Genomic DNA, 12,331 nt, shown 5'->3' with positions numbered 1-12,331 from the left:
CCCCAGACAATTATTTCCACTCTACCTGGTTGTGCCCACCAACTTACAACTTTTGGAAACAAGTTACTGACAGAATATCACTTTTTATGAGCTGTAACATCCCGCTCTCTCCATCCCTCTGTCTGCTCGGGGATACCTCTGTGATCAGCCCACCAATCCAAAACCCCCAACCCATACTCATCGCCCTAGCAATTGCTAAGAAAACTATCCTCTTAAACTGGAAAACAAGAAACACAATAAATATCACACAATGGTTAAACCTTCTCATAGACCACATATCCATGGAAAGAATTTCATTCCAACACAAAAAAATCTGGGCCCCTTTCATAGACTCACTGAATTTGCCTGCTAGCTAACCCCCCCCCCCCCACACACACACACACGCCTCCTTCAAAGAAACTATCACTATTATTGTTATTAGCAGTAGTAGTAACTGTAGTAGTAGTATTATGATGGCATTATTGTCAGTATTGTTATTATCCTTATTAGTATTATGGTCATCAATGTTGTTACTATTATTATTACTGTTTCCATATTACAATTATTGGCGTTGCTTCCCCCATCACAGCTTCAGTCCTTTGTCTTGTCCCACGTATAGGTGTTTTTTTTTGTTTTGTTTTGTTTAGTTTTTTTTTGTTTGTTTGTTTGTTTGTTTGTTTTTTTTGTTTGTTTTTTTTTACTTTTCTTCTTTTTCCCTCACTCCCTTATTACCTTTCATTGATTTTGTCCTTCTGTCTGTCTCCTTGTCTACCTGTTCACCAGTCTGTCTGTGTAACGAGCTCGTCTCCTCCCCCGCCGACTTCAGCCATTCGGCCATCAGCGTCGCCGGTTTTCTAATCACCGGCCTATTCACTCATCACCTGCACCTGTCGTCACTTACATGCACACAGTCACTCTCCCTTACTTAAACCCCTCTGTTTCCTTTGCTCACCGCGAAGTCTACACTAGTCAATGTGTTTGCTAAGCGTTAGTACTTACCTGAGCGTTCTTCATTCAGTTCTGTAAATCCTTTGCTTATTCTAGTACTTTGTTCGTTTGTTACTTTCTTGTATCTTTCATACTCTTTTGGATATTAAACCTGCAACTCTGCACTTGCGTCCTCCCATTGGTGATTCGTTACAGTCTGTCATTCTACAGTATGTCACCTGTCTGTCTGCATGTTTGTTCGTTTGCCTGTCCACCTGTCTCCTCTGTACACAATAAAATTTATAAGAAGAAACAAGAGAAAAAAAAAAAAAAAGAAAAAGAAAAAAAAAAAAGAGAGAGAAAAGTACGATGTGACTCCCATGTTGGAGGGGTGGTGGCGGGCTTAATAAAAAAAAAAAAGAAAAAAAAAAGAAGAAATTCAAGATTATTTCATTCATATTCACCTCTAACTTTATTTCATCTTAATTATACTTTATTTGTGTTCATTGATGTAATTCTATAGTAAAGTGTGATATAAAATTTGCCTCATTGAAGACTGTGGTAAGTTCAGGTATCTGCTCTGTCTGTCTGATCCAGTCCGTACAGGTTTGTGTGAAAACTCTTTACTGTTGTGTGTTTAGAGTCATAGAGAAATACTGTGATTTTCCTCTTTGACCTCAGCACTGATTCATATGAAAAGGGAGCAGTGATCTGTGTTGAGAAATGAGTCTGATTGGTCAGTAACTCCACAGAAGCACTGATACACAGTATATGTCACTTCCTCCTGTTTTGTAAAAATGTATTTCAGACAAGCAGTAAAGTAATAAGGACGCCACTATCGCTCATCTCTGTATTTGTATTTGTATTTGTGTTTGTATTTGTATTTGAATTTGTATTTATTTTTGTACTTCTGTTTGTATTTTGAGTGTAGAGCAGGCACACTGCTGATATAAGAAGCATGTAACGAGAAGTAACAAGGTCAACTGAACCTCTGTTGGCTTCACCTTTATTGCGGCAGGATTTATAAAAATCGTTGAACTTGAGAAATGTTGGAGAGACTGTGTACTAGATCTTACACAACCCGAGTTAAAACAGATCTTTACACCATGTTTTTAAATTGTTCAGCAATCCAAGTAAAATGGTGATTTGGGAGAAATTTAGTACAAAGAGCAGTGTTTGATATTTCACTGGTATTATCTGTATGAATCTGTAACCAGATCAAACAAACTGCGTCTATGAAGCCAAAGTCACATCCAAATAAAATGCCTAGGTGATTTCCATTGGACAAAAGAATGTTTTAATTCACATTCAAGCCTACCAATAGTTACAATATTTACAGTATTTAAAAAACCAAACAAACAAACCACAAAAAGTTCATCTTTTCAAACATCTTTAAGTATAATATTCTCATGAAGTATATAGGGCATCATAAAAGATCTCTACTCTTGGATTTAAAGCAGCACCGTAGTGGAAATGGACTTTGTTACATAAAGAAACTGTACAGAAGTGAATTTTCTCAACGCTGTTGATGTTTGTAGAAATGGAGATTCAAGTTTTATTACTCAAGGTGAAAGACAGTTTCTCAGACTGTTGTATTTCCATATTCAGTCAGTTTAAAAATGCTACTCACTGACTATTTTTGACTAATTTCTCTTAATGTTGGTTTTAGAGGTAGGCTATGACTAGAACATGTGTAGTGCTGTGTTAGGGCTTTGATTATTAAGACTCATCTAAATAAACTGTGTCATTTAGTCTGAGTTAGAATTAGAAAACACATGAGGGAGACGTCTCCAGTGCAGACAGTGACATAGGCACCGTAACTAAACAACAGCTGTGAGAATCTCTGTGGAAACACGACAGTCTCTTCTGGATTTCTCTTCTCTCTGTGTCAAAAGTCATCAGCCACTGATCCCTCCACCACTGAAACACCCCATTCTTCAGAGACCAAAGGTCACATCTCTAACCCAATACATTTTTCTCCAAAGCCTTTCAGAGACTGTAGAAACACTATTTAGACTGAGTAGTTTCTTCTCCCCTCATATATTCATACAGAATAAACAACCTGACTATACAATAAAAACAATAAGATAAATTTATGTTATTCTGATGCTTCTGAATTAGACATACATGCACATTCATCTCTTCTTATTTCTTTTTTCTGAAATGCTCTGTTCTTTATTGTTTGGGGAGGACACTGGACAAGGCTCCTTAATGGCCGTTTGGACATGTTGCTCTTAAACTACACTTCCTACCAATTAGAAACCTTCAGACAAATAGTTTTCTCTGTGAAGCCCTGGATTCTTGCTGAGTTGTCTCTGTATCGACAGGGAACCCAGTTTATTGCCAGACCAGTGACATCAGAAGATAGAAACAATGGCAAGAGGAGGAGGAGCTCAGGTTCTCATCAGTAATGGAGCAAAACGTTGGCATCAGATGAATGGCGTTACAAAAGCCAGTCTGTTATTTTTGTTTGGAGGAGGTTCTTTCGTTTGTTGGTTTGTTTGTGTTAGACCAGAGAGCCAGCTCTGCTCTGCGCTGGCACCATTACGGGCACAGCGCCCATGCGCTCCAGCGTGGCCTGGCTCACGGCGTACGAATGCGTGTGTTGTCCGTGCCCAAGCACCGCTGGCGTGGCGGTGGGCGGTCGCAGGCTGAGGGAGCCGTTACTTCTGGTCATGACGGGCGGTGAGGGGGCGGAGTTAGTGGTGACCACCAGAGTCTTGGGTGGAGGGAGGGTGTGGCTGCCATTGGTGTAATTGGGCCTTGTGTTGGTGGCCCCCACGCCGTGGCTTCCGGCGGTGAAGGTTTGCCTGGTGTCCCCGTTGTAGCGGGTGTAGGAGTTGGTGTCGTAGTTTGATTTGGGGTTGTGCCAGTAGCGACTGTTGTAGGTGTTTGTGGACGTAAGAGTGTCGTTCTCTGAGGACGAGGTGTCGGCGTGGAACGCCTTCACAGATGACGACCTCTTCGGGGGAAGGTCATCTTCCCTGAGACAGTCAGGTAGGTGAGAACAGATTAGCTTCATGACAAATTGACCAGCAAAGGAGTTATGAGTTTATGCTCAACAACAACACATGTTGCTCATGCTGGAAATATCCATAATCCACTTCTTAGGCTTGTAACTGTCACACACCCATGATCCCTGTGCCTGGTAAACTCATTCCTTTTATGCAACATACCTGTTACTGCTGTGAATCAAATCTGTGTTACAAATGTAACACCTGTAACATTTATAAGAAACACAGGCTTTTTTTGTTAGCATCCTCATTCTTATAGCATTTGTAACGCTCACACTTGCAACATCTCTAAAACGTGTTACACCTGTAGTAAGATCTGTAAAGTGCCTGTAAATACTGTACTCTTCTTACATTCAAAACACAAGTGTAACAGCTGTACCAAACACCTGGAACTTAATTGAAGTGAAAGCGAGCGAGGCACTGGTCCGTGATTGGGAATAACTGCTGCGCTGGTGGGATCTAACCTGATCTCATTGGGAATCTCGTCTTCCTCATACTTGTTCTTATTCCTCCAGTAGAAGAGAGTGACCAGGACCAAGAGGGAGCAGATGATGAGGGCCAGCACTCCGGTGGCGATGGTGCCGGCGATGAGAGCCACGCTCTGCGGCTGGGCTGCGGGACAGAAAGACGGGTCACGTGTCAAACGGGCCGTGAACAGGCCGGCGATGACATCTCGTTTGTCACGTTTGAAAGCTGCTGACTGAGTCTGCTCTTTACAGAGGCCCTGTCTCGTCTGCTGTGCTCAGTGCTGGGTGACTTACGCGCTATGACTTGCAGGTTAAGTAGGCAGGTGCTCTTTCCGATGGCGTTGGAGGCTGTGCACTGGTAGAGACCAGACGTGCCAGTGCTGATGTTTCTGAGCATCACTGTTCCAAGCATCTGGTCTGTAAACCAATTCACAACATTTCCTGGTTACAGAGGATTCATTAGCAAGGTGCTTGTACAAGTCTCTCCTACTAGGGGGAGAGGTTAAGAGTGAAAAAAAATTGTAAGTTGAGGGGAAAGTAATAGAAAGATTTTCTTGGTGTATATATAGTCAGATTAACACAGAAGTCACGTTACATATGTAAATGTAGTCATTATTTATACATTTATAAACATTTTTATATTACATTTTAGCTGTAAAATGAATTTATGAAATTGTCAGGTTCAGTCAAAAATTTTTCTGAAATTTGATCAGCGCTCACATGAAAAATCAACCAACACAGCTGTGATTTTACAATACCAAGTTTTGACAGAGGGGGGCGCCACAGTATGAATATATATATTTTTAAGTGCTTAATTCCCAGCTCACAACTATGAGGGAAACGGCTCTGTAGAGTAGCAGATGCAGAGATGATGTGCAGGTAAAGACTACTGCTTTAAAGAGAAGGCTACTGCGTGGAGAACAGTTTTCTATTCATCCTTCTCTGCTGCACTTCTCCACAGTGGGGATGGATGAAGTTCCTCTGGACATATTTCTCTAAGTGGACACACTGTGCAGTTTAAAGGGCTTTGTCTACATTTGAATGGACAGTATGTGAACTGAAGTCTGGAGTCTTCGTATCTGTAGCCTTATTTTAATGCAGCAGTGAGACATTCAGTGTTTCACCGTCACGTTTGGAAAGAAGAGGAAAAACGACCAATCACAAGCGTACACGAGAGTACGCATAAACACACCTCACACACACACAAACACACACACACACACATACACACACACACACCACACACACACACACACACACACCTCACACACACACACACACACCTCACACACACACACACACACACACACATACACACACACACACACATACACACACACACACCACACACACACACACACACACACCTCACACACACACACACACACACACACTGACTCACGTACACACAGTGGAGCAGCCAGGGTAGTTGCCACTAGGAGAAAGTCAGAGCAGTGAAAATGCAGCTCATTTACCAGTGAAGGTGGGGCAAAAGGACACGCCCACGGCCAGGGGCTTAATACCTTGCATGGCATTGTGGGGGAGCTTGGGAACGGACTCCAGTTTCTCCCAGGCATAGGTGGGCGTGGGAATGCCCTCCTCTGATCCACACATCAGCATAACGTCACTGCCCACATCCAGAGAACCCTGGACACGACAGGTCGGGAGGGAGGGTGGCACTGAGAGAGAGAGAGAGAGAGAGAGACAGACAGACAGGCAGAGAGAGAGAGACACATGCACATACATGGACAGTCACACACACACACACACACACAGACAGTCAGAGAAAGAGAGAAAGAGAGAGAGAGTGAGTATAAACCTTAAACATCTACACACAGAGATGTTGATGCTGGAGAGTCTACAGGGCTGTGATGTTGGGACTGACTGATCAACTGATTCATGATTTAAGTGAGAATCTGCCACAGCTAAAGTGTCTTCTGCTGTATATACAGGGACACAGATCAAGTTTTACTGTCCCGTCCTGTCCTTACCCAGCACAGTGAGTCCAATCACACCGATGTTACGGCCGCCGCGGTCGGGCAGGTTGTTGACTAAACACTGGTAGGTCCCTGTGTCTGAGAGCTGGGTGTTGTTAATTAAGATGGAGACACTTGTACTGGGCATGGTGGCTACAAAGCCCACCCTGCCATTCATGCGATTGGCTAAACTAAATACCTGGCCCCCCTGGTAGATAATCACCTGTCAGAGAAAGAGAATGAAAGACAAACAGACAGAGAGAGAGAGAGAGAGAGAGAGAGAGAGAGAGAGAGAGAGGACTGGTAGAACAGTAGTGAGGGTTGAGGGTGGTGTTGTGTAGCTGTATGTTAATAGCAGTAGTGAGGGTGGTGTTGTGTAGCTGTATGTTAATGGCAGTAGTGAGGGTGGTGTTGTGTAGCTGTATGTTAATGGCAGTAGTGAGGGTGGAGGGTGGTGTTGTGTAGCTGTATGTTAATGGCAGTGGTGAGGGTGGTGTTGTGTAGCTGTATGTTAATGGCAGTAGTGAGGGTTGAGGGTGGTGTTGTGTAGCTGTATGTTGATGGCAGTGGTGAGGGTGGTGTTGTGTAGCTGTATGTTAATGGCAGTAGTGAGTGTGGAGGGTGGTGTTGTGTAGCTGTATGTTAATGGAAGTAGTGAGGGTGGAGGGTGGTGTTGTGTAGCTGTATGTTAATGGCAGTAGTGAGGGTGGTGTTGTGTAGCTGTATGTTAATGGCAGTAGTGAGTGTGGAGGGTGGTGTTGTGTAGCTGTATGTTAATGGCAGTAGTGAGGGTGGAGAGTAGTGTTGTGTAGCTGTATGTTAATGGCAGTAGTGAGGGTGGAGGGTGGTGTTGTGTAGTTGTATGTTAATGGCAGTGGTGAGGGTGGTGTTGTGTAGCTGTATGTTAATGGCAGTAGTGAGGGTGGAGGGTGGTGTTGTGTAGCTGTATGTTAATGACAGTAGTGAGGGTGGAGGGTGGTGTTGTGTAGCTGTATGTTAATGGCAGTAGTGAGTGTGGAGGGTGGTGTTGTGTAGCTGTATGTTAATGGCAGTAGTGAGGGTGGAGGGTGGTGTTGTGTAGCTGTATGTTAATGGCAGTAGTGAGGGTGGAGGGTGGTGTTGTGTAGCTGTATGTTAATTGCAGTAGTGAGGGTGGTGTTGTGTAGCTGTATGTTAATGGCAGTAGTGAGGGTGGTGTTGTGTAGCTGTATGTTAATGACAGTTGTGAGAGTGGAGGGTGGTGTTGTGTAGCTGTATGTTAATGACAGTAGTGAGGGTGGAGGGTGGTGTTGTGTAGCTGTATGTTAATGGCAGTAGTGAGGGTGGTGTTGTGTAGCTGTATGTTAATGGCAGTAGTGAGGGTGGAGGGTGGTGTTGTGTAGTTGTATGTTAATTGCAGTAGTGAGGGTGGTGTTGTGTAGCTGTACGTTAATAGCAGTAGTGAGGGTGGTGGGTGGTGTTGTGTAGTTGTATGTTAATGGCAGTAGTGAGGGTGGAGGGTGGTGTTGTGTAGCTGTATGTTAATGGCAGTAGTGAGTGTGGAGGGTGGTGTTGTGTAGCTGTATGTTAATGGTAGTAGTGAGGGTGGAGGGTGGTGTTGTGTAGCTGTATGTTAATGGCAGTAGTGAGGGTGGTGTTGTGTAGCTGTATGTTAATGGCAGTAGTGAGGGTGGAGGGTGGTGTTGTGTAGCTGTATGTTAATGGCAGTAGTTAGGGTGGTGTTGTGTAGCTGTATGTTAATGGATGTAGTGAGGGTGGAGGGTGGTGTTGTGTAGCTGTATGTTAATGGCAGTAGTGAGGGTGGAGGGTGGTGTTGTGTAGCTGTATGTTAATGACAGTAGTGAGGGTGGTGTTGTGTAGCTGTATGTTAATGACAGTAGTGAGGGTGGTGTTGTGTAACTGTATGTTAATGGCAGTAGTGAGGGTGGTGTTGTGTAGCTGTATGTTAATGACAGTAGTGAGGGTGGAGGGTGGTGTTGTGTAGCTGTATGTTAATGACAGTAGTGAGGGTGGAGGGTGGTGTTGTGTAGCTGTATGTTAATGACAGTAGTGAGGGTGGTGTTGTGTAGCTGTATGTTAATGGCAGTAGTGAGGGTGGTGTTGTGTAGCTTTATGTTAATGGCTGTAGTGAGGGTGAAGAGTGGTGTTGTGTAGTTGTATGTTAATTGCAGTAGTGAGGGTGGTGTTGTGTAGCTGTATGTTAATGGCAGTAGTGAGGGTGGAGGGTGGTGTTGTGTAGCTGTATGTTAATGGCAGTAGTGAGTGTGGAGGGTGGTGTTGTGTAGCTGTATGTTAATGGCAGTAGTGAAGGTGGAGGGTGGTGTTGTGTAGCTGTATGTTAATGGCAGTAGTGAGGGTGGAGGGTGGTGTTGTTTAGCTGTATGTTAATGGAAGTAGTGAGGGTGGTGTTGTGTAGCTGTATGTTAATGGCAGTAGTGAGGGTGGAGGGTGGTGTTGTGTAGCTGTATGTTAATGGCAGTAGTGAGGGTGGAGGGTGGTGTTGTGTAGTTGTATGTTAATTGCAATAGTGAGGGTGGTGTTGTGTAGCTGTATGTTAATGGCAGTAGTGAGGGTGGAGGGTGGTGTTGTGTAGCTGTATGTTAATGGAAGTAGTGAGGGTGGTGTTGTGTAGCCGTATGTTAATGGCAGTAGTGAGGGTGGAGGGTGGTGTTGTGTAGCTGTATGTTAATGGCAGTAGTGAGGGTGGAGGGTGGTGTTGTGTAGTTGTATGTTAATGGCAGTAGTGAGGGTGGAGGGTGGTGTTGTGTAACTGTATGTTAATTGCAGTAGTGAGGGTGGTGTTGTGTAGCTGTATGTTAATGACAGTAGTGAGGGTGGAGGGTGGTGTTGTGTAGCTGTATGTTAATGGCAGTAGTGAGGGAGAAGGGTGGTGTTGTGTAGCTGTATGTTAATGACAGTAGTGAAGGTGGAGGGTGGTGTTGTGTAGCTGTATGTTAATGGCAGTAGTGAGGGTGGAGGGTGGTGTTGTTTAGCTGTATGTTAATGGCAGTAGTGAGGGTCGTGTTGTGTAGCTGTATGTTAATGGCAGTAGTGAGGGTGGAGGGTGGTGTTGTGTAGCTGTATGTTAATGGCAGTAGTGAGGGTGGTGTTGTGTAGCTGTATGTTAATGGCTGTAGTGAGGGTGGAGGGTGGTGTTGTGTAGCTGTATGTTAATGGCAGTAGTGAGGGTGGTGTTGTGTAGCTGTATGTTAATGATAGTTGTGAGAGTGGAGGGTGGTGTTGTGTAGCTGTATGTTAATGACAGTAGTGAGGGTGGAGGGTGGTGTTGTGTAGCTGTATGTTAATGGCAGTAGTGAGGGTGGTGTTGTGTAGCTGTATGTTAATGGCAGTAGTGAGGGTGGAGGGTGGTGTTGTGTAGTTGTATGTTAATGGCAGTAGTGAGTGTGGAGGGTGGTGTTGTGTAGCTGTATGTTAATGGCAGTAGTGAGGGTGGTGTTGTGTAGCTGTATGTTAATGGCAGTAGTGAGGGTGGAGGGTGGTGTTGTGTAGCTGTATGTTAATGGCAGTAGTGAGGGTTGTGTTGTGTAGCTGTATGTTAATGGCAGTAGTGAGGGTGGAGGGTGGTGTTGTGTAGTTGTATGTTAATGGCAGTAGTGAGTGTGGAGGGTGGTGTTGTGTAGCTGTATGTTAATGGCAGTAGTGAGGGTGGTGTTGTGTAGCTGTATGTTAATGGCAGTAGTGAGTGTGGAGGGTGGTGTTGTGTAGCTGTATGTTAATGATAGTTGTGAGAGTGGAGGGTGGTGTTGTGTAGCTGTATGTTAATGACAGTAGTGAGGGTGGAGGGTGGTGTTGTGTAGTTGTATGTTAATTGCAGTAGTGAGGGTGGTGTTGTGTAGCTGTATGTTAATGGCAGTAGTGAAGGTGGAGGGTGGTGTTGTGTAGTTGTATGTTAATGGCAGTAGTGAGGGTGGAGGGTGGTGTTGTGTAGCTGTATGTTAATGGCAGTAGTGAGTGTGGAGGGTGGTGTTGTGTAGCTGTATGTTAATGGCAGTAGTGAGGGTGGAGGGTGGTGTTGTGTAGTTGTATGTTAATTGCAGTAGTGAGGGTGGTGTTGTGTAGCTGTATGTTAATGGCAGTAGTGAAGGTGGAGGGTGGTGTTGTGTAGCTGTATGTTAATGGCAGTAGTGAGGGTGGTGTTGTTTAGCTGTATGTTAATGGCAGTGGTGAGGGTGGTGTTGTGTAGTTGTATGTTAATGGCAGTAGTGAGGGTGGAGGGTGGTGTTGTGTAGCTGTATGTTAATGGCAGTAGTGAGTGTGGAGGGTGGTGTTGTGTAGCTGTATGTTAATGGTAGTAGTGAGGGTGGAGGGTGGTGTTGTGTAGCTGTATGTTAATGGCAGTAGTGAGGGTGGTGTTGTGTAGCTGTATGTTAATGGCAGTAGTGAGGGTGGAGGGTGGTGTTGTGTAGCTGTATGTTAATGGCAGTAGTTAGGGTGGTGTTGTGTAGCTGTATGTTAATGGATGTAGTGAGGGTGGAGGGTGGTGTTGTGTAGCTGTATGTTAATGGCAGTAGTGAGGGTGGTGTTGTGTAGCTGTATGTTAATGACAGTAGTGAGGGTGGAGGGTGGTGTTGTGTAGCTGTATGTTAATGACAGTAGTGAGGGTGGTGTTGTGTAGCTGTATGTTAATGGCAGTAGTGAGGGTGGTGTTGTGTAGCTGTATGTTAATGGCAGTAGTGAGGGTGGAGGGTGGTGTTGTGTAGCTGTATGTTAATGGCAGTAGTGAGGGTGGAGGGTGGTGTTGTGTAGCTGTATTCACTGTGTATGAAATCACACTGTAAAGTGACTAAGTGATTTTAGGACAGGGATTGTTCATCTCCTTTGAATGCCAGTTAAGCTTAGACAAAATGTAAGAAAAAGTGAGCACTGCTCTAACAGAAGGTCACAGGGCTGAGAAATGGAGAGTGTGGTAAAGGAATGAGAGTCAAACTGGGGAGGTGTCATCTCTCCATCTTCTGTCTGATTTCTCCTTCACTGTCATTCTGTTTTCCCACAGTTGAGGGAAGAACAAAAACATGTATATGTGGAATAGTCAGAGGGGTTAATATTTCAGTAACTGGTCAAAGACTCTCACATGTTGATCAGTGGTACTGACTGTAAACATGGGAAAATGTTGGGTGCTGGGGGAAGAGATACAAAGTGCAGCACAAGCTCTGATTCAACTCCATTCACACAGAACACAGGGACTTTTACCTGCCCATGATTATCAACATGAGTGGAACTGAACAGTGTGGAAGAGAGACACAGTCATGTGTCATAAAACATCATTTATTTACTTTAAACAAATCAGTTCTCTTACATCTGACTCTTCTCCAAGAGTGTGAAGTTTACACCCCCCCCCCCCCCCCCCCCATCCCACCCTCCACTACTCCTTTACTGTATATTGGCAAAGTGATGTGTTGATCTGTACATGTGTATACAGGAAACTTTCAATGACCACAGAAGTAAAAAAACAAAAAAAAAAAACCTGTTCTCTTCTCTGAATCCCCTGATTATAGTGTCCACAGAGAATCTGCTGAGATTGGGTTGTCGTCTTTGTCCTGTTTCTCTCATTGTCATTCCATGAACAACAACATGGTCTATAACAGTTGCTCAAATTTCATCTGAAATGACTGGTCTTGGTCTTGCTCTTCCTCATTGTCCTCCTCCTCTTCCTCCTCATACACCACCTCTTACACACACTCTTCCTCCTCTGTCTCTCAGATTGTTTCCATCCATTGTTGGGATCAACCCCCAACTCACCTGTGCACTCTGAACTGCCTTATATTGGTTTCATCACATCATTAGCAACTAGTGTGAACAGTTTTGAGTTGTTGTGTGGAAGCTATGACATCTGTGCTGTAATTGTGTTTAACTTCTGCCACCTGTGGTCACCATTATACATCACAAGTGCATCACAGTGTAAAATGTGTGTTAGTGAGTGAGAATTTAGAGTTTTACAAAAAGAGAA

General features: G+C 44.2%; 1 protein-coding gene across 1 annotated transcript; it reads right to left on the bottom strand.

The window, feature by feature from the left end:
• Positions 1 to 3,412: 3,412 nt before the first annotated feature.
• Positions 3,413 to 11,582, bottom strand: LOC115814015 (immunoglobulin superfamily member 11-like). Its single transcript, XM_030776727.1, has 7 exons — positions 11,575 to 11,582; positions 11,268 to 11,271; positions 6,379 to 6,586; positions 5,911 to 6,066; positions 4,682 to 4,804; positions 4,385 to 4,532; positions 3,413 to 3,890 (listed from the first exon to the last, which is right to left on the bottom strand). Exons 1-7 carry the CDS (start codon positions 11,580 to 11,582, stop codon positions 3,413 to 3,415), a joined length of 1,125 nt encoding a protein of 374 aa, XP_030632587.1.
• Positions 11,583 to 12,331: the final 749 nt, after the last annotated feature.

This window comes from Chanos chanos, chromosome 6 (assembly GCF_902362185.1).
Source record: "Chanos chanos chromosome 6, fChaCha1.1, whole genome shotgun sequence".
In the NCBI taxonomy this organism is placed as follows: Eukaryota; Metazoa; Chordata; class Actinopteri; order Gonorynchiformes; family Chanidae; genus Chanos; species Chanos chanos.
The sequence above is the reverse complement of the archived record's forward strand: the minus strand, read 5'-3'. Positions and strand labels throughout refer to the sequence as shown.